Source organism: Barbus barbus, assembly GCF_936440315.1.
Source record: "Barbus barbus genome assembly, chromosome: 21".
NCBI lineage: Eukaryota > Metazoa > Chordata > Actinopteri > Cypriniformes > Cyprinidae > Barbus > Barbus barbus.
The window spans coordinates 9,477,333-9,499,312 of record NC_136749.1 but is presented as its reverse complement, the minus strand read 5'-3'; the positions used below and the strand labels follow the sequence as shown (position 1 = coordinate 9,499,312).

The following is a 21,980-nucleotide window of genomic DNA, read 5'->3' as shown; positions in this document are numbered from 1 at the left end:
TGAAATGCAAGAAGCAAATTCTGAAGTCTTTTTTTTCATGCTGTAACTATGAAAGTGGCCTGGAGCTTTCAAGTTTCAAATACGACACACAAGCACCATAAATGAGTCATAAAATTGGTTGATGTCACTCGTGTTATATTTCCAGTGTTCTAGAGCCATACGATAGCTTTGCGTGAGAAACTGAATGGAATTGATAATATTCCCCTCCAATCAGATGCTATGACCATTAAATTTGTGAACTGTGAATCAGATGCATCTAATAAGTGAACAAATCATTCAGATCTGATTCAAAATAAATATTTGCTCAGATATTTGATAGACCTTATTTTCCAGAAAATACGCTGCATTTTATTATGTCACACCTGTTAAAAATAGCATTTTTGAGAGAAGAAAAAGGAAAAACCAAGTCACACAGTATTATCATATTCAGATTAATGAAAAATACCAGTAAAAAAAAAAAAGGTTTGCATACATTGGGGGAAAAAATAATTTTTTAAAATTATTCATGTACTGTGATATGACAGTACATGACCCCGTCCATTGTCCCTTTGGTGCATTGCATTTGTCCTGTCCCCTTAGCAGAAAAACACCCCCAAAGCATAATGTTTCCAGCTCCATGTTTGTTCTTGGGGTCATAGGCAGCATTCCTCCTCCTCCAAACACGGCGAGTTGAGTTGATGCCAAAGAGCTGGATTTTGGTCTCATCTGACCACAACACTTTCACCCAGTTCTCCTCTGAATCACTGGCAAACTTCAGACGGGCCTGTACATGTGCTTTCTTGAGCAAGGGGACCTTGCGGGTGCTGCAGGATTTCAGGCCTTCACGGCGTAGTGTGTTACCAATTGTTTTCTTGGTGAATATAGTCCCAGCTGCCTTGAGGTCATTGACAAGATCCTCCCGTGTAGTTCTGGGCTGATTCCTCACTGTGATCGTTAAAACTCAATGAGGTGAGATCTTGCATGGAGACCCAGACCGAGGGAGATAGTTATTTTGTGTTTCTTCCATTTGCAAATAATCGCACCAACTGTTGTCACCTTCTCACCAAGCTGCTTGGCGATGGTCTTGTAGCCCATTCCAGCCTCGTGTAGGTCTACAATCTTGTCCCTGACATCCCTGGACATCTCTTTGGTCTTGGTCATGGTGGAGAGCTTGGAATCTGATTGATTGATTGCTTCTGTGGACAGGTGTCTTTTATACAGGTAACAAAATGAGATTAGGAGCACTCCCTTTAAGAGAGCACCTTACCTGTATAAAAGACACCTGGGAGCCAGAAATCTTGCTAATTGATAGGGGATCAAATACTTATTTGACTCATTAAAATGCAAATCAATTTATATATTTTTTTAAATGCGTTTTTCTGGATTTGTGTTGTTGTTATTCTGTCTCTCACTGTTCAAATAATCCTACCATTAAAATATAGACTGATCATTTCTTTGTCAGTGGGCAAACATACAAAATCAGCAGGGGATCAAATAACCCCCCCCCCCCCCCCCCCCCCCGTACATTATAAATAAAACCTTTAAATTGAACAACATTCAGAAAAGAACAAGAATTAAAAATAAAAGTATAAAACAAAAATAAATTATTATTTATATTAAATGGCAAGTCCAAATAAATATATTTAAAGGCAAATGAAACTGCTGATGTATGCACTGTACAAATCCAAATGTTGACGTTATTTTCATTATATAAGCCACTTTGTAGTATTTAAATTGCAGCACAGTTCAGATGATAAAAACGGTACTTGTGTACCGGAAAATATGGTAACTACATATAGTAGCTAGGAATTTGTGTTTTTCAGAAAACCATGTCTGTTTGTAATGCAAGCCCATTTTCACCAGAGAGAAAAAAATAAATAAAAATGGTAATTGTGACATTTTATCTCATGATTATGATTTTTATATCTTTATACCTGAGTTTATATTTCATAGTACAGTCAGAACTGTGAGATAAAAAGTCACAATTACCGTTTCTATTTTTTATTCCAGAAACAAGCTTCCATAATTTGTTTCTTATAAAACGCTATCATATGGCTTCAGAACATTTGAGATATTCATACTTTTGATATAACTGCATTGAAAAGAATGTGTGTTTGGAACATGTGGGTGAGTAAATGACGATGGAATTTTCATTTTTGGGTGAACTATTTTAAAGAGCAGACGTAAGCCAGACTATTTAATATTCTAAGGCAGAGGGACAGTTTTCACACATATGAAACACAGAATCACACCATTTCAGTTCTGTTCATTATGTATCTTTTTTCTCAGGCGCCAGCCTGCACACTGCAGACCAGAGGTACTTCTGGTTCCACCACAGCGACGGTGACACAATGAGCGTCCAAAACCCAGAGGAGATGAACCTGTGTTCTGCTGTTTGGGCTGTGGTGGCCTATGTGGTCGCTGACCTGGAGGAAATGCTCCCCAGATAGTGAGTCACTCACAAACGACTGAACAAACCCCTGTCTATCAGCTTCCAGCAGTCGGTCGATCACACCATTACCTTGAGAATTCAGCCGGAGACATTTTTTTGTGATTTGACTTCATCATAACCTCAGGTACACTCCTGATCACTCCACTGTCATGTAATTAATAAATACTGCTATTTTGATACTTGTGTAATTTTCTTTTTAATTTTAATTTAGCTGTATAATGTGAAACTGTCATTTCTATTCATAATTTATTAATTGATTTGTCAATTCTGTAAACATAAGTGGTACATAATCTATAATAAAATTACATTAAAATGAAAAAAAAAAAATCTATGAATAAATATCCAGCATCTGTGGCTAAAATTAGCTTGGGAAGTCTTGGCTTCACAATTTCATGTAAACAGTGACAAACAGTGTGATGCTATTATGATGTCATTTTCCACAAACTGAATGTCTTAGTCATCAGAACATCTGACTTCCCTTTGGAAACTATGCCTAGTTCTCCTTTCCTAAAACAAACAAACAAAAAGTAAAGATATGCTACTGTTTAGTCATACTTCCTCTCTTTTTTCACAGAAGTTGTTATTAAAGGCTTAGATGAAAATCATCCACCTGAGAGATTTCTTTCCTTCCTTTGAAAATCCACCGAACTTAAGCACTTCAAAAAGTTCATTAATACATTGTTAATGAAATGAATTCCAAATGAATTAGCAGTTTGAAGCAGTTTAGTCCAAGTCTACTGAAGAGACACAATAACTTTATATGATGAACAGATTTAATTCAGGCTTTTATTCATATATAAACATTGATCAGCGCACATAACTAGAGTACACTGAGTACATCAAATGTGGTAAACATGTTCTTTGAGCATCCGTTTATCATTTTGATCTCTGTATGTTTGTTGATGGATGTGTGAGTAGAAGTATACATTAAATCTATTTATGATATAAAGTGATTGTGTTTCTTAAGAAGACAATTAAGCTGCACAAATGATATGGATTAATTTTACGATGTCTGTATGAACTTTCTGAAGCTTACACATTTTAGTTGCATGAACTTTCTGTGGAGGGACAGAAATGTCTCAGGTTTCTTTAGAGAAACCTTGTGTGTTTCGAAGGTGAACAAAAGTTTAATTGGTTTGGAATGACATGAGGGTGATAATTAAATTGTAAATTAGCTTGAGCTACAAGCAAAAATTCTCATGTTGGCTTGTTGTTCATCACTTAAACTGAGAAAACTATTTAATAGCGATTAACTGCTTTCAAAAACACTTAAGTCTCAAACTTTTCTTTGTGGGTTGGTTCTCAGAATTAGCATAACTTTTTGGTCGTCCCTGCAAGCTGAAATGAAAAAAATCACAGATAAATAAAACTTAGATAATGCACAAAAATCAGCTAGATGGATTTGTTCTTTATTCCTGTATTTATAGTGAACTGTGTGTTACTGTATTTTTATCAAGTGAAGGAAATGCTGTGGTAAGCTTGTGTCCTCATTATGCTGTATGTGTATACGTGCGTGTGCCCATGTGAGCTGCACTTAATGTCTGGTTTTCAATTACATCAAACAAGTAAGTTCTTGTTTCTATGACAACTTGGATTGAGAGGACATACGAACATTATGCAAGAAAATCGGCCCCAGTCTTTGGTTTTCCCACAGGTTTCTACTCGCCATGACTAAATCTGAATCATACAAGCATCTTGAATGCACACGTTTCACAAAGAGAAATGTCACAGACTTGGGAGGTTACTGTATGTGTCAGTTTCCTGTGCATTTTCTTCTTTTTGCAACGATTACATACTTTTTTTCTTGTTTTGATTTAGATTTTCTTGATTTTATAGAGGACATTTATCCAGATAAATTTGTTTGACAGGCTAATAGGTCAGTTTCCTGAAGAAAAACGACTCCTCAAGAGTTTTTCTCTGCTTTGATCAGATAACAGATAAAGCATTGACCCAAGGCTGCTTTTACATTGGCTTGGTCCTCAGATTAGACACCACATCATAAAAGCATTTTCCTGGGATTTCAGAGACTTAACTTCGTCAAAAGCTGCCAAGACTTATTCTCTGGCCTCAATGCAATATATTGACAAGGTACAGCCACAACATTTCTTAAAGCAATATTCTGAGTTCAGTACAAGTTAAGTTCAATCGACAGCATTTGTGATATTACAGTATATTGATTTGAAATTATTTTGACTTGTCCCACCTTTTCAAAATCAGGGTTACATTGAGGCACTTACAAAGGTGAAGAGTCCCCATATACTTTTGTTAAGAAAATCATGAAGAAAAAAGATGAAGTGATTTTAGTGAAAAAAAATCACTTTTTTTGTGTGTGAAAATACCCAGATTTGTGCCTTCCTTGACATCACAATGTTGACCAATAAACCCTAAAACAGCTGTAAAACATTAAATAAACAGCTTTACAACCCAAATAATACACACATTTTACATGCTTTTAAAGAATTACAAGATTGTCATTTCTGTGGTAAAACAGTCCAATTCTATAATTCTACAATTCAATAAAAGTGGTTTTCTAGAATTACAAGTTTCTAATTTCTGTGGTCAAATACTCAAAAAAATGCCCCATTTACTTCCATTTTAAGTGCCTCATTATTACCTCCTTTTTTAAGAAAAGGAGAAGTGAGTCAAAATAATTTATGTATTTATTTAACGTTGTAATGCCACAAATGAGCTTAAGGGACAGCTTACATTTACTCACCTGAAAGCCTTGATGTGAGAGAACCAATGAGGATTGCTCTCAGACATTAACCAAGCGCTTTGAGATTCTGGATGTACTCCCTGTATGTGCTTTGATATATTTATAAGTGAAATTAAATGGGTTTATCATGTGTCTGTTCTGAAGACTTGGATTCAACTGCTTGATTCATATGGATTACTTTTACGATGTCTTTTGGAAGCGTCAAAATGTTGCTTGTTAAAAATATCTTCATATATGTTACAAAGTCTTAAGGGTTTGGAAAGACAATTGATGACAGAATTTTTCTCCTTTTATCTTTTACTGAACCTGGAACATCTCTTTAACCTTTCTTCTGGAGAATGTTCGTATTTGTTTCGTAAAGTCAAGATTGGATTTGTGCTGTGTTTGAGTTACACAGTGCAGACCATGGGGAGTGGTGGAAAAAGTCGCAGAATCGCACCTTTGCGGCTATTTTCCATCTCATGTGTAGGAGAGAATTTCTTTGAGTAGAAAACAGCTGGAAGCTTTTAGCCACATTTGTGTATGTTATTGCAAATGATGTCAGGATTTGTGAGGGCACCACTCGGCCTATGAAAACAAAACTTTGAGCTCTTTCTAGACACAGGAGGCGCAATCCGTTAACTTTCCCAGAGATCATGGATAAAGAAGTGTATGTAAGTGAGGTTTGGAGTTGTTTGGAATGCTAGACTTGGCTTTGGTCTTAAAAGCATGCCTGGGATGGATGCATATGGAAGCGGTCAGTAATTTAATTACAGGTCGTGGAAAGTAAAAGCACTCATTGTGACGTGGTTACTGTTGATCATACTAAACCCATTTTATATGCTTTAAAAGTTTAATCTGCTTACTAACAGACTTCCAAATAGGGCCATTGAGTTTAATGAGGTTACGCTGAAATTGTTGGTGTAATGAGTTGGAAAAACATGTGAGTGGGAAAGGCCACTATTTCCTCCATTTACCTACACCGAAGACAGCCCAGCAGTAAACACAACACAAACCAATTTAAAGTTCCACAGAGTCACCTTCTTTACATAGGGTTATGGAGCGTGATGCCCATCCATCATGCTTTATTTATAGAATCAACTCGCCCCTTTCCACCAAGCTGTGCGTTAGGACGTCTTCATTCAAGCACACAAAATATGTATGTCAGAGTTATAGAGGAGACCTAAAATAAAGTCAAGGTGGTTGAGGAGCAGTTGGTGAAAGCTTTTAAAATAATGTTCTTAAAAGAAAACAACATTTCTGACATAATGTTGATTTACCACAAGAAAAAAAAACAAAGTGCGAAGGCACTTACACAATGGAAATGAACAGGGCCAATTGTAGGATTTAAAAATAAAAATATGAAGTCTATAATTTTATTATTTATTATTAATAAAACCTGCATTATTTGACCTGCTAAGCTGTTTTCGTAAATTTTATGGTCGTTATTATGGAACCCAGCATGCACATGACAAAAAATATCTATCGTGGCCACAAATTAAGAATTTGTTCCCTTGTTTTTTTATTTGTTCCCTTGTTTTACATAAATCTTGGGTGCAAATTAAGAATTTGTTCCTGTGACTCATTAATTCCCTCGTTTTATTAAATTATGGCCACATTGTACTAATTCATTCTGATTTAATTAAAACAAGGGAACACATTAGTACAAGGTGGCTTCAATTTACTAAAATAAGGGAATTAATTCTTAATTCATGGCCACGATTTAATTACAATGAAGGAAGAAACTAATAATTAGTGGGAATGAATTCTTAATTTATGGCCATGTCATATGAGGGGCTCTGTATTTTTAAGATTTTAGGTGTTCCGTTGAATAAACAAAAAGTTGAGTAAGTACTTATTTTATACTAAAATCTAGTTTATGTTTTTTGGCTACCTTTGAAACAGCGAGTCTTTACAATCTAAAGTTTAGATGTTTACAAATTGGCCTTCCTCAAATTTTTGCTTTTTGAAGTAAGGAGGGAAAAGTCTGGCTAGTTTGTGATAATCACCATAAATGGCCAGAAAAATGCCATAAATGCTGTAGATTGAGCTTAACACCTCCAACCATCTTAAAAGAGACCAAAAATGAAGATTTATGGATAAAAACTAACTAAAATAATGCAAATATATGTATGAGACATTCACTGCTGTACTTTGGATTAAATATATATATATATATATATATATATATATTGGTTAGTCTGTGAGATAGTTTTTATTTGGTTCATGTGTTTGATTCCCTACAGGAAATAAAGTCACCGCAAGACTGCTTTACTGTCATTAATTCAGATAGTTGATGGGCGGCTTTTGGAACGAAGCATCTCTGTGGGGCTGGATGCCTTCAGGCCAAATGTAGATCACTGTTACTCAGCAAACTGAAACCAGAGAGCTTCTCCTGAAGCTGCCAGCTTTTTATCATACTGTCAATGTGAATATGAACACGTTATTGCAGGTGTAAGAGACACGTTATGGAAAGCCTTGTTCTGGGTCTTGGTACACTACATTAGTGATCATGTCAGGGGAGCAGAAGTATGTTATAAACAACAGTAACACTTTAGTGTAGGGGCCAATTCTCACTATTAACTAGTTGCTTATTAGCATGCCTATTATTAACATATTGGCTGTTTATTAGTAAAGCACGACCATAATCTACATCCCTAATCAGACCAATACCTAAATTTAACAACTACCTTACTAACTATTAATAAGCATTAAATTAGGAGTTTATTGAGGCAAAAGTCAAAGTTAATAATTTGTTAATAGTGAAAATTGGACCTTAAAATAAAGTCACCTAAACAAATGTTACAAATAACCTATTATATACCATAAAATCAGCATCTTGACCTAGGTAGCTGATATTACTGATCAACTGAATCACATAGTCAGCTGTCAAAATGTGTTCAGACTTAATGGATTCAGTTCAGAGTTCAGAAATATCATGGAAGCGATTGCAGCAAACAGTAATGCTGTCTATCAGTATCAGTGCTACACTGAGGTTAATGTTAGGGGTTAGTATTTGTTTCAGCATTGTATACACGATTGGCATGACCAATGAAATCTTTAGAATCAGCTACGGGGAAAATAAAATCATGTTTTAAAATATACCACCTAAGAGGTCTTGACCTTCTCAACAGCTCAATATCACGACAATTCGTACATATTTCACGAGGTGGCTAATTCGTATGAATACGTACAACCTCATTCGTATAAATTCATAAGATTTTTGCTAAATTGTACGTATTTTATGAGTTGCCAATTTGTATGAATTTGTACGAATGACCTACACCTAACCCCGCCCCTAAACCTACCCGTCACTGGGGTTTAGATAAATCGTACTAAATTGTACGCGTGAGGTCGTACGAATTCGTATGAATTAGCCACCTTGTAAAATATGTACGAATTCGTTGTGAGATAGCGTTGTTCTCAACAGTAAGCTCATACAACATCATTTGAAATAATCATTTGGATTCATACTCAAATTAAAAAGTATTTCACAATATTTGACCAAAAAAGTGTATCCTACATTTTTAATGCAACCGTTTTTTGCATGATTCATGCTCAAGCATTTAATGTTGTAAGAAAGCATTGAAGCATTTATGTTGTAAGAAATAAATGATCAATATTCTTTATTTATGGGAAATATATATCAGTCAACTAATGACAGTGTATTTAGGATAAATTTGAAATCCTTGTTACTCCTTCAGTTTTTTTATATATATATATATACTGTTTATTTTGAACAATTAAAAAAATTACATTGTATCTTGTTTTTCACATTTTAAACTGTATTAAACATACTAAATGAGTTATCCATAGAAAATTAATTATAATTTAAATCAATAGAAAATGCAACAGCCTATGTACTTTCTGAGGTTGATAATGAAAATGTTCTGGAGGTAAAGCAAACTTTTTTGTGTGTGTGTGAAAAGTGGTTTAAAATGTACAGACAGGTTTTATCTTCTTAAAGATAAAATGTTTTATATTTGCAACCAAAACCAGACAAGCCTTGTCTCTTTGGATAAAGAGAGGGTATTCCAAAGACAAGCCTGTTTTCCATTCAATTTTACTGAAGCAGCTAAATGAATATTTCATGCAATATATCTCAGACAGGATTAATCTCTTATGTATCCAATTTGAGCAATCTATGACTACTTTTTGAAGTTAGCTCAACCCATTAGGTAACATATATTGTGAACATATTTCAGTAGGAAGGCACTAAATGTAAGGTTTAACAAATGTTTTTGTGCCATCAGGGTAACTGAAATCAGGTCGAGTTATCATTTCAGTTCCCTGTGAGATTTGTTGTAGCTGGATGATATGTTCAGATGTGGCTGCCAGTGCAGCTAGTTCGTCTCATTTTAGGGTTTTCATCTGGCTTCCAAACATTCAGTGTGTGCTCAACCCTCCACTTTGATTGACACGTTCAGTAAGTAAATTCTGCTGTGTTTGCCTGAGAGTTGGAAGCTATAAGGGAGGACCAGTTCCTATTAATGCTAACGCTAATGCTAATGCCCTGCTGGTGTTTTGGTGTCCTCAAGAAATTTCTGCCTTCAAGAATTTTGTGCTGCATTTATTTTTTTCCGACTTTATCTTTACATGGTTTAGGGTAGGCTTTTTGTATCTGCTGTAGAAATGGACTGAAACCTAATCAAAAGAATCAAGAAAAAGCGATTCAAATTGAGTTCAAGTTCATTTGGCATGTAATAGTTTTTCGCCAATCTGCTTTCGATAAACAGTTCCCTTTAGACTTAAATCATTATTCTCGTTATGTGTTTTCTGAATAAAATATAAACACTGAAAGAAGTAAAAAAATGTATAATAACTGAATGGCTTGAGAAACCATTGAGTAGCTTAACTGGATGGTTTTCTCTCTTTCTGCTCCTATAACTTTGGTGAGTGGATCTGTGACTGCTCTTTAGATGAGTTTCCCACAGCCTCATCTTTTCTCATGGTACAATGGAAGAGAAGGCCACAGCAATCCAGTCTTTTCAATAAAATGTGCAACAGATGCTACAGATCAAAATCCTAGGATTCTGTGAAGCTTAAGTAGAGAACATGGCTAGTTTTGCTGTCTATTCAACATGAAATGAAAAGCTGAAAGCGTGTCCCTGAGAAATACATATCAAATCCTCTTTTGTCCTTTAATAAAACTGAGCCTTTAACATCAATGATAGTCTAGATGCAGCTTATGCCCCGGTGACCGTTTGTGGAGGGGTATTAGATATCTAACGGGTCATGCCCACCACATGAGTAAATCAATATTTAACCTTTCAGTTTAATTATAATCATTTATTTAAATCGACTTTAAGTCATATTTGTCCACAGACAGTATTAGAATTTGTGAAAATGAGCAGAGACAGTTTTTAGGTCTGCCCTATTGGAGAACAGATCTGCTCCACCAGCCTTCAGAAAGTTCATTTGTCCTGACACGGTTTTGACTTTTCTCTGACAGGTTGAAGTGCACACCCACTTAAACTTATATGGCTGATTTTATGAGGCACTTGTCACTTTTTCCTTATTGAAATTGATTTCAAGACCCTGTTATTCTTGAGATTTAGGAAGGAGCGACTAGACTATTGAAACGGAGGCTGTGCTGATGCAATTTAGTGCAATCGAGCGGTATGATAGTAAAACAGCCTGTTCTCCTGCCTATTGTCTGTAATGATTTTCCTCTTCTTTGCTGCATTTTTTTCAGTTTCACTTATAGTAGTCAATCATCCAAATTGTGTAAAGCCGTAGAGGCTATTTATCATTATAGAATTGCACGGGAAAGACTATTGTTTGTGTCTTTTGCAAAAATTATACAATCTTTGTAACATAAGTGTATATGTCTGACGATCATTAACAGCTCTCAGCTCTGTGCAGTTTCATCATTGTCTCACAGCTGGCAACATAGCTAAATGATGTTGTGCTGTTGAATATTTACATTTGCTTCATACTGAGCAATAAAAAGGATGTAAGATGAATTGTTTTGTAGAATTTATCTGTTACAGATGTGCACTCTTCACAAGTTGCTTTGTTGAAAAACAGTCTTCACATTCGCAAACTCTTGTAGGGGAGATGGAGAAGTGCTGTAATACGGGATTAGTTGTACCACCATCACTTTAACCAGTTAGGAATGAGCAATAGGGATGAAATCATTACAATATATGATTGTTACCCCCTGATGTGATAGTAGAAGTTGTAAAACTCTGAGAAGTACAGTAGGTACAAAAATAATTTGGCACAACTTCCGCACAAGCTTTTCATCTACTTCAGAGATGCCCAAAACAAGACCTGCAGGCCAAAGTTGGCCCATGATGACCTTTGATGTGGCCCGTCATGCCATAGCACAAGAAATTATTAATTTAATGTTTTAAAAATGTAATTCATTTGAAAATAACAATTACTTTTGACCTATAGCCTTTCATGTTAAAAAGTCTAGGCATCTGATGTAAATAAATTTATAAACAGTCAAACCAAAATTTATTTAGACACTTTCAACATTTCTCACATTATATCACAGTTTATTCGCTATAGTTTAGAAAATGGTAATAAAATATGACAAGAACTGTTGGGATGTTTTTTAAATTAAAAAAAATGAAAACTAAAAGACTTTCAAATCACATGAGCCAATATTTTATTCACAATAGAACAAAGAGAACATAACAAATGTTTAAATTGGGAAATGTTATACTTTTATCTAAATGAGCTCATTTCAAATTTGATGCCTGCTACAGATCTCAAAAAAGTTGGCACAGGGGCAACAAAGGGCTGAAAAAGCAAGACATTTTGAAAGGATTCAGCTGGGAGAACATCTAGCAACTAATTAAGTTAACTGACATCAGGTCTGTTATAGGATTAGCTGTAAAAGGAATGTCTTAGAGAGGCAGAGTCTCTCAGAAGTAAAGATGGGCAGAGGCTCTCCAATCTGTAACAGATTGCGTATAAAGATTGTGAAATACTTTAAAAACAACGTTCCTCAACGTCAAATTGCAAAGACTTTGCAAATCTCATCATCTACAGCAGGGGTTTTCAACCTTTTAGGACATGCGCCCCCCCAAGTTTGTCTAATTTCACTCGCGCCCCCCCTCAACACAACCATCCCCACCCCCCCCGCCGCGCGAGCCCAAAGTGTGCGAACATCATTCACATATTGTTTGCTGCGATTCCAGTGCATAGCATTAAGAAACATAAACATATAACCAGCTTACCTGATTCAGTGTGATGGCTGAGCCTGTTTCTGAGATAACAACACGCCAATCCGTGGTTGGATTTCTGACATGACTAACCGTAAATCATTTTACACCATTCTCACTGTCGCCTAACAGCGGGAGTCAGATTGCCCCCTAGCGGATGGCTGAAGATTTGAAAGCTCGTATTCATAAATCTTCAAGGCAATGTCTCTGAATTAATTGATGCTCGCGCCCCCCTTGACAGGTGCTGGCGCCCCCCTGGCGCCCCACAGGTTGAAACCCCCTGATCTATAGTGCATAACATCATCAAAAGATTCAGAGAAACTGGAGAAATCTCTGCGTAAGAGACAAGGCCGAAGACTTTTGTTGGATGACCGTGGTCTTCGGGCCCTCAGACGACACTGCATCACTCATCAGCATGATTCTGTCATTGACATTACTAAATGGGCCCAGGAATACTTCCAAAAACCACTGTCGGTAAACACAATCTGCCGTGCCATTTGCAGATGCCAACTAAAGCCATATGTGAACATGGTCCAGACGCGCCGTCGTGTCCTATGGGCCAAGGCTCAATTGAAATGGAAAAGTGTTCTATGGTCAGAGGAGTCCAAATTTGACATTCTTGTTGGAAATCACAGACGCCGTGTCCTCCGGGCTAAAAAGGCGGGAGGCCTTCCAGCACGTTATCAGCATTCAGTTCAAAACCCAGCATCTCTGATGGTATGGGGGTGCATAAGTGCATACGGTATGGGCAGCTTGCATGTTTTGGAAGGTACTATGAATGCTGAAAGGTATATAAAGGTTTTAGAGCAACATATGCTCCCCTCCAGACAACATATATTTCAGGGAAGGACAATGCAAAACCACTTCAGATATTACAACAGCATGGCTTTGTAGTAGAAGAGTCCGGGTGCTGAATTGGCCTGCCTGCAGTCCAGATCTTTCACCTATAGAGAACATTTGGCACATCATTAAAAGAAAACTACATGTCCAGTATTCGGGATGTATGTATGTATGCAAGTATATATTTATTTTCATTATTTTAGTGTTCTGTGTTACCTTGATGTTTTGTCTTTGAATGTACAGTGTTTGGGCAGGTCCATTAGCATTCATCCTTTCAGGTAGATCATTATATATCATACTGTGTCTCTTTATGAAAAATATATATTTTAGAAGTTTTGAAAAATACAGTCAAATGCCATCCCATACAACCATAGTGTTACCATTTTTAAATGGTGAATTTCTGCCAGAGCTGAACCACAGAAAATCATAGCTGCCACTGTAACATAATTTGTACAGTGCTGACATAATTTTAATTAAAATTATTCCTATATGCATTTTTTTTTATATATATATATTTTGTACATACTACAATAGTTTACACAAACTGTTTTCTGTTAGGGTTTAACCCATGCCAGTTGTGGGCTAGGATGTAACAACCGCCTTCATGTAACATTAATTTTCCAAGTATATGAATAAGTAGATGTTTTAAACTATTTCCACATTCATCTGCTACAAAATAGTTTATCACATTTTGAGCAAAAAGCACTTTCAGATTGAGTTTCAGCTCCTCAAACTCTCCCCAATCACCTATGCTTCACATTGTGCTCATTAAAAATGCAGGTCTGCCTTGTCACACAGTCTGCCACATAGTTAGCTGGATATGTCAAAGTGACATGGTCAAAGGTCAGAGGTGGTGTGAGTGTGTGTCAGAGCGAAGTTGAGTCACTAGTGATGAGAAGAGTAAGATCACATGCTTCAATATCTTCTCTTTTCCCACTCCCACACACACTGCAGTCTCTCAGCTATGACCTTTGTGATATAATTTTCTAAATTTGTGTTTCAATTTCCACCTACACAAATTAACTGTTTTTCCATTTCTTTTGCATATATAGGTTTTTCACTTCTGTAGACTAAAAATAAACAGCAAACCAAGGGGAGAAAGTATTAGATGCCAGTTTCACTATGTGCTACATAAGTGTAGTTTAAGCAGTGGTTTGGGGGGGCAGGGGGATGTGGTTATAACTGCTGTCTCCCTCCTCTTCACGGTTAATTCCAGCACTAGCTTACAGACTTCTTGTCTTGATTGACCATTTGCGGTGGTGTAAATGATTACAGTAACGTCATGTGAATGATGCTCCCGGGGTTGTGGTAAGTGATGCAGCTGGAATGATGGAGTGCATGATGAAGTTTCCATGTATTCATCCCTGACCCAAACTGTCCAGAGCTTGTGCCCTGCTCATGTTTAAAATGAGTCTGTGTAAAACACAACAATAAGAGGAAAGTTCACCCCAAACATATACATTCTGTCATTTACTTACCCTTGTGATGGTCAGAATCCTATAATTGTTCTTCTTCCATGAAACAAAAAATGACTTTTAGCAGAATCCTGACGCTGCTTTTATTTCCATACAATTTCATTATGAGCTGTCAAGCTCCAAAAGACAAAAAAAGTGCTCTATATGATTCAGAATGTCGTATATTCCAAGTCTCCTAAAGCAAAAACAATACCTTTGTGTCAGGAAGAGACTGAAATTTAAGTTATTTACACACACACACAAAATTCACTCTTTGAAATCTCATTTGCACTTCCACATATTCAAACTGGATATGTGGCGACTGGTTACAAGATATGCAACAACCAGTGACATTTTCATCGTCAAAACATTACATCCAGTATATTACAGTATATATAATTTGCATTCAGATATGTCAAACCAGACAGAATCCATCCTCATTCACTTTTGTTGTGCAGAAAATAAGCAGTGTGAACATTCTGCTAAACATCTCCTTCATTTGTCACAGTGAAAAAAACAAAAAAGGGCTTCTGAACACATATTAATGTAAGTAAATGGGTGAACCAGCCATATAAACTTCTTCATTTTAAAGTGAATGAAAAAACTTTTCACACATTGAATGATTATTTTATTTGACTATCTTCCATCTAGAAGATTCACGTTTTTACTAAAGCATATGTATATTGATCATACATTCTTTTACTCTTAAATTGAGAAAGAGGTTTCATATTCATCAAAGGCAGGTCCAAGCAATCTGTCTATCAGCTCAGTGTACAATATGCAGTGTGTTAGAAGTAAATGTTTGCTTGATGTAAACACTAGTGTTTTGAAGATTTTGATTAATGATCAGACTTGGTGTAGATGTGGAAAGGCCTGGTCTAACAGTCCATTGTATAATCCTGACATGGAAAGAAAGAAAAACTTTGATGAATCTCTTACAATCGAGCTACGCCAGAAGCTGCAAGATCAGCTCTCTGTGTGAACAACAAATTAAAGAAAAATGGGGGGGGGGGGGAGAATTGCAGCAAACTATGAATACAAATGAACAGTTTAGGAACAGCCGTAAGTGATGGATAGCTCAATATTTCCGGGGTTTTGATGAGTGCATTGCAGTACATCCATAATTTCCATGCCAGGCAGAAACATAGCCTGGGCATCTTAGACATTGTATAAAAACTTTTGCGGGGATTGAAATATATGCCACACTTTTATGAATTCATGATATGTTTACCTCCCAGCGTGGCTTTGCTGAGACAAGCTGTATTTTCTGAATGCAGATGTTTAGTATTTACATTTCAAAACACTTCCAGGAGTGAATGATTCACATTGTCGTATATATGCTCCTGTCATTTGAAACAAATATCTTTCATCTGCAATTATGTTCTTCTCTTGGCGGAGAAAAAACAAGATCCTTAAACTAGAAACAAAGAATGTTTCTGTCTCCGTTACCTGTATTTCACCCTGCAGAATGTAAAGTTGAAGCTGCCTTGCACAGACTGTCTGTTTCATTCAGCTGGTCTCCTCCTGGGCTGATGAGTGGGTGGCACGCTGTGGATTTTCCGCTTCTGTTGTTGATGCTGCAGATCCTATCAGTTTCTGGAACTGGAAACATTATTCCAGTGTTTCATTGAGCAAAAATGCATAAATATTTATGGTGTGTTTCTTGCAAATCCCTTAATATCTAAATATGGCAAATCACGTACTCATCATAGTTTCGTATCGCATCATCACTTCTGTATGACTAAAAAGGTCTGTGTGCCAACAGTAACTAATTTCCCCACAGGGTTTTTTTGGGGGGGTTTTTCCCCTGTCTCTGAAGACATGCTTCAAGACCCTCTGAAACAATTAGGGAAAAATGTCACTTTGAATAAACTATTTTAGGGCTTATGATGTTAAAACATTGTGTACATTCAGGGCTGTAACCACCACAGACATTTATTCAAATTTAGTGGTCAATCAATGTAGCTTTTCAATAGAAAGACTGAATCTTTTTTTATTTGTCCATGCTGTGATCTGTGCTCAAACCAAACTGGGCTCTTCTTTGGAAACCATTTCTAAGGATTCTCTTTTCATTTCAAAACATTTCATGCATCGGATGCAGTTTGCATTTAATTGACTTCAATCTATAGCGTCTGTCCTCCATGTTTCCTTCAACGTAAAATGGCTATATAGATAAACACGGCTGAATTGTACAGCCAAATCAAGCCGGAGGCAGGTGAATTATGGCCCTGTCACCATGTTACTTCAGTTTTTCGGAAACATCTCCTCGTGTTACCCTCCATTTCCTTCAACCGCCTGTCAGCTTCATGCAAATAATCTCTCAGACCTTTCACGGAAGGCTTTTTATATGTAAATCTACTCTGAATCATCTGCTCTTCTCCTTGTAAACATGTTTTATTTGTTGGTTCATCAGTTTATAAGATCCCTGTATAGAATGGGCTCATTATGCGGAAGTGTGAAACACTACATATTGTGGTTATTTGAGATATGGCCTTTTGAGGCAACTGATTTCCGGGACAGAGTAAATTAGAACAGCGTTTGATTTTCATGCAGTTTATGGTGACATCTAGTGAATGATTTAGTAAACAACAAGCGATTTGTATAAAAAAGAGTGGGCCTAAATGTTTGTGAGAGTATAAACATTCTTTCAGAGAAATAATAATGTGTTTAAGTGCAAATAAATTACATTAAGACTAAGTAATGATGAATTTATGATGAAATAAATGTTGTCATCTTCTTCTTTTAGTTTTGAAGTTTTTTTGCTCAAGTTTGTAAACCCAGGTGGTTCTTAGGGACAGAACTTAATGCTGACATTTCTGCAAACCCTCTCTTTGTTGTCGTAGCCTATATTGTTAAAAAACAATGGTACTGTAAAAGGATTGGGATCTTAAAGCAATATAATGATAAAAAGCCAGCAAACTTATGATGAAATAATGCAGAAAACAGACATTGTCCTTGAAGTGACCTTGAACTTGAAATGATGAAATGAAGTCGTCAGCTAAAATGGGCTATCAGGTAAAGTGGGCCAAATAAGGTTGTAGCATCATATCTCTTTAAATTTTTACAGAAAATCACTGATCTTGCATTGTTGCTACAACACTTTATTGGGCTGAGTTTTTTTAAGGCCGGCAGGGCAGAGTGTTACATGAAGCTTGTCAGACAAATTGTAAGGTAACTGAGCCTGACAGAGAAAATTTCATTGATCACTAATAAGTGTACTAAAGCAATTATAAGTAAGCTTACCAACAAAGCAAAGGTTTATGAACAATGTTTTGACATGCTCTTTCAAATAAAAAAAAAGTTTCATTTATAAAAGAAACTTTGATTTTTGTGAAAAAGCTCATTTTAGGTAGAAATGGCTGGTTAATGGCTGGCTAAAATGGGCTGCATACACACACACACACACACACACTTTTAGACAGAAATTGAGGGTGAAAATAGGTTTATAGGCCTAGATATGTATCCATACAAAATCTTAACAGTCTTTTATTGCAGACAGTATGGCAGGAGAACAAGCAAAGAAAGGAAACAGAGACAAGAAGAGAAAGGGAAAGAAAGGAAGATGTCAATAAAATGGGCTGCATACACACACACACACACACACACATGTACAACATGATCAGTTTATTTTTAATTGCATTGTTTAATTAAACATTCATTCAACTATTTAACTTTCTATTTAATGAAATACATTTATGGTGTTGCTAATGCACACTAAAGACAATAGTGTCAGTTTACTGTTAAAAATGAAATGATTTAAGCTGAAATGACCTGTGTTGTTCTCTTTTTATGTTGGCCCATTTTACCTGAATGTTGTGCTGTGGCTCAAGAAGGTACCTGCTCTCATCATTTTAAAATGATACTTTTTCACATTTAAAAAATATAAATATATTTAAGAGACCCATGCTAATTTATAAGAATATCATTAGAGCTCATGCATCAAGCTTATCTGATGATATTATAAGTCATTTACCAAAACGTGGCCCATTTTAGCTGACTTCACCCTATGTTATGCAAAGTAAATCTAAATTTATATAAAAGACATTTTTTTTTGCGTATTTGAAGAAATAAAAAGACATCTAAAATTAGCATAAAATAAAGGTACTGAATTGTAGAATAGGCTATAAGCTTTCACACATCACAAATAATTTTATACTTTATATATTGCGTCCATCTGCTTGCCTGTACAAAATGTGCATCATCAATAAAGTATTTGCTGAATTTGGCCTTTTAATGTCACTGTATTAATACACTAATAGGCCTACTTAATACAAACCTTGTAAAAATAACAGGCGGTCAGTGGAGGAAAGCTTTGTTTTGAAGTCACATGAAAACTATGAATTCATAGTGTAGATCAGTGATGACAGGGGAGTAAAATGTACTGTTCTTTATCTCTCCAGCAGAAGGCAGTGTTGGTTATTACATGTGAGACAGCTGACTTCAAAATGTGTATTAGTTTGCATTATATCTGCGTGCGTACTGATGTTTCTTTACCTACTGTTTTGTTTGTAAAACGTCTGTAAAATATAAAATATATTGTTTCAGGTCTGTGGATTGCACACAATGTGATATTTTAGAGATGCCTCTTATCAGTGGTTTTTATTAAGTGTCTTATCATTTGCCTTAATATCCAGTGTTAACTCTCCTGTCTCTATTATAAAACAGATGATAGACAAAATGGGATATCCTGTACACAATATTTAAACATTAGACTGTGACACATTTACAATGAGTAAATATATGCAGGATTACCAAGAAAAATTCTGTTATATTTAGTTTATAGCCCTTAACTTTACATTTTATCAAGGAAACTAGTGTTGTGAAAGTTATTTGTGCACAGATAAAAGATGCCTGTAATATGGCCACTATAAGACAGGATGAAATGCAGACAACAGACTGTCCTCTGTGACCATCAGAAGAAGTATAAAGCCAAATGGTTGAAGAAGCGTATCGCTCTGCATTAAACAGCTTTGACAGCTAACCCAGAAAACTCCATCTGACCTTGAGAATTCAGGGGATTGAATGAACACAAAGCAGGAAAATAGCTCAGTAGCTCCTTTAGAAGTGCGAGTCTCCAGTCACTTTATATAAGATGATGATACATTAATTATTATATGCTGCTGTCACATTTTCACACAGCAACACATCAGAATCCTGATGGAATTGTGCCGATTGTGAAATATTGTTTTTGTTATACTGTTATACTCTTGTTTTTGTCATCACACTTAATACAAAATTACAGCTTTGATCGTTTTTCAAATGTGTATTTTGTCAAAGAACAAGAGACATGTAATTGAAATAATTAAAGTCCTACAATTGTTTATTAATTACACTGGGCATGCCACCAGTGACGCGCATTACAGTAAAAGTTAACTAATTACTAAAACATCCCCGTTGAGCAATTTTGTTTTATCAAAAAATTGGTTTTATGCAGATTGTTTTGCAGGGTATGAGAGTGATTATTGGAAGAATGATAGAAATATAAAACCCTTGCCTCTTACTGACATTAAAACAGCACAAAATTTCTGATTATATTTAATGTTTAATAATTTATAATGATAATGTTTAAGACTGCAATTGAATATTTTACTAGGGTTAATGACAAAGATGTAAAAGTGGCCATACTGTAAAATATTGTTTAAATGAATTTCATGATTTTTCATTAGTGCTCAATCCAAACATTTATTTCTCAGGTTTATTTAGTTTTGATCAGTATTAAAGGGATAAGTGACTACTTGTTCCAAACCTGTATAAGCTAGTGATGGGAAGTTCGGATCATTTTACAGACTCGGACCTTTGAGTCTCGTTCAGCAAAATGAACGAATCTTTTTTCGAGTCATTTCGTTCATTTTAGCAAAATATAATTCAAATGTTATCTGTTACTTTCCAAACACATCTACTACTTATGCAAACGTTTATCACACTACAAACAATACAAAACTATGCTATAAGAAACAGAAAATATTACTTAATTGTTTACCTGGGTCTTTAGTCTATGATTAGCGCACCACCTCTTATCTGACAAGTGTTCGGGTTTGAGTCGTTCGTTCATCACGTGACAGCCCCATACGCTTAACCAATGCAGCGTGAGCCGGAAAGAGAATTGATTAGTTCGTCTATATCGAGTCTCGGGTTTGAGTCGTTCGTTCTTTTGTCACGTGACCACTTGCCGGATCAGTACATATCAAACAGGCTACTATAAAGTAAAACTGTATTTTTTGTATGTTGGATCATATTTAAGAATTATCATAAAATTATCAAAATATGTGTAATAAGAATTTTCCTAGAAATAAAAATGGTCTGTTCATTTTTTTTAATGCAAACATGCCTTAAAGCATGTTCTAAAATATAGCCACAGTGTTATTTTAAAGCTTATTTATTTTTTATTTATTTAAAAAAGGCCTAGCTTGTTGTGCTAATATATAAAATATATATATATATATATATATATGTATATTAATTTTTTTTTCTGTTTAAATTCATTCGGGATTAGTTATTCTCTTAGCTAGAAAGCTTTTTTTTGCACAAAAGTGTTATTTAATTTAAAGCTTATTTATTTTATTTATTATTAAAAAAAGCCTAGCTTGTTGTGCAGTATTTTGTTTTAGTTTTTTAAGGCTTTAGTATATTTTAATTTTCTTGTATTTTTTTATTTAAATAGTTTAAATTCATTTTGGAATAGTTATCTTCTTTGCTATAGCTTTTTCTGGCACAAAAATAAACAATAAAAAACAATTCAGGAGTGTGTACAGAGTGTTAATGTCTAAAGTGTCATATGTTACAAAGGTATAGTAAGTAACACTATAGTCCAATCTAAAGGGTTAACTCAAAAGACATAAATACAACAAGGTATTGTATTTTATGAAGATTAGACAAAAAAAAAAACAAAGCATAACAAGTCAAGTCTGCTTTATTGTCAATTCTTCCACATGTACAGTACATACAGGTGACCTGGGCTACAGAGAAGCAGCACTGGACTGTTGCTCAGTGGTCCAAAGTACTTTTTTCGGATGAAAGCAAATTTTGCATGTCATTCGGAAATCAAGGTGCCGGAGTCTGGAGGAAGACTGGGGAGAGGGAAATGCCAAAATGCCTGAAGTCCAGTGTCAAGTACCCACAGTCAGTGATGCTGGTGTTGGTCCACTGTGTTTTATCAAGGGCAGGGTCAATGCAGCTAGCTATCAGGAGATTTTGGAGCACTTCATGCTTCCATCTGCTGAAAAGCTTTATGGAGATGAAGATTTAATTTTTCAGCACGACCTGGCACCTGCTCACAGTGCCAAAACCACTGGTAAATGGTTTACTGACCATGGTATTACTGTGCTCAATTGGCCTGCCAACTCTCCTGACCTGAACCCCATAGAGAATCTGTGGGATATTGT

At 35.7% G+C, this 21,980-nt stretch overlaps 1 protein-coding gene across 2 annotated transcripts in view; it reads left to right on the top strand.

Annotated features, from left to right (window-relative positions):
- LOC306887775 (carboxypeptidase Q-like) overlaps window positions 1-5,285 on the top strand; it is a 43,294-nt gene extending 38,009 nt beyond the window's left edge. Inside the window, exon 8 of one of the 2 annotated variants that reach the window (XM_079445791.1) lies at window positions 2,269-5,285. In XM_079445791.1, coding sequence (XP_079301917.1) covers window positions 2,269-2,429 — 161 coding nt within the window. In that variant the 3' untranslated portion in view covers window positions 2,430-5,285. The remainder of the gene's footprint in view (window positions 1-2,268) is intronic. The other variant, XM_079445790.1, reaches the window with a different exon arrangement.
- Window positions 5,286-21,980: the final 16,695 nt, after the last annotated feature.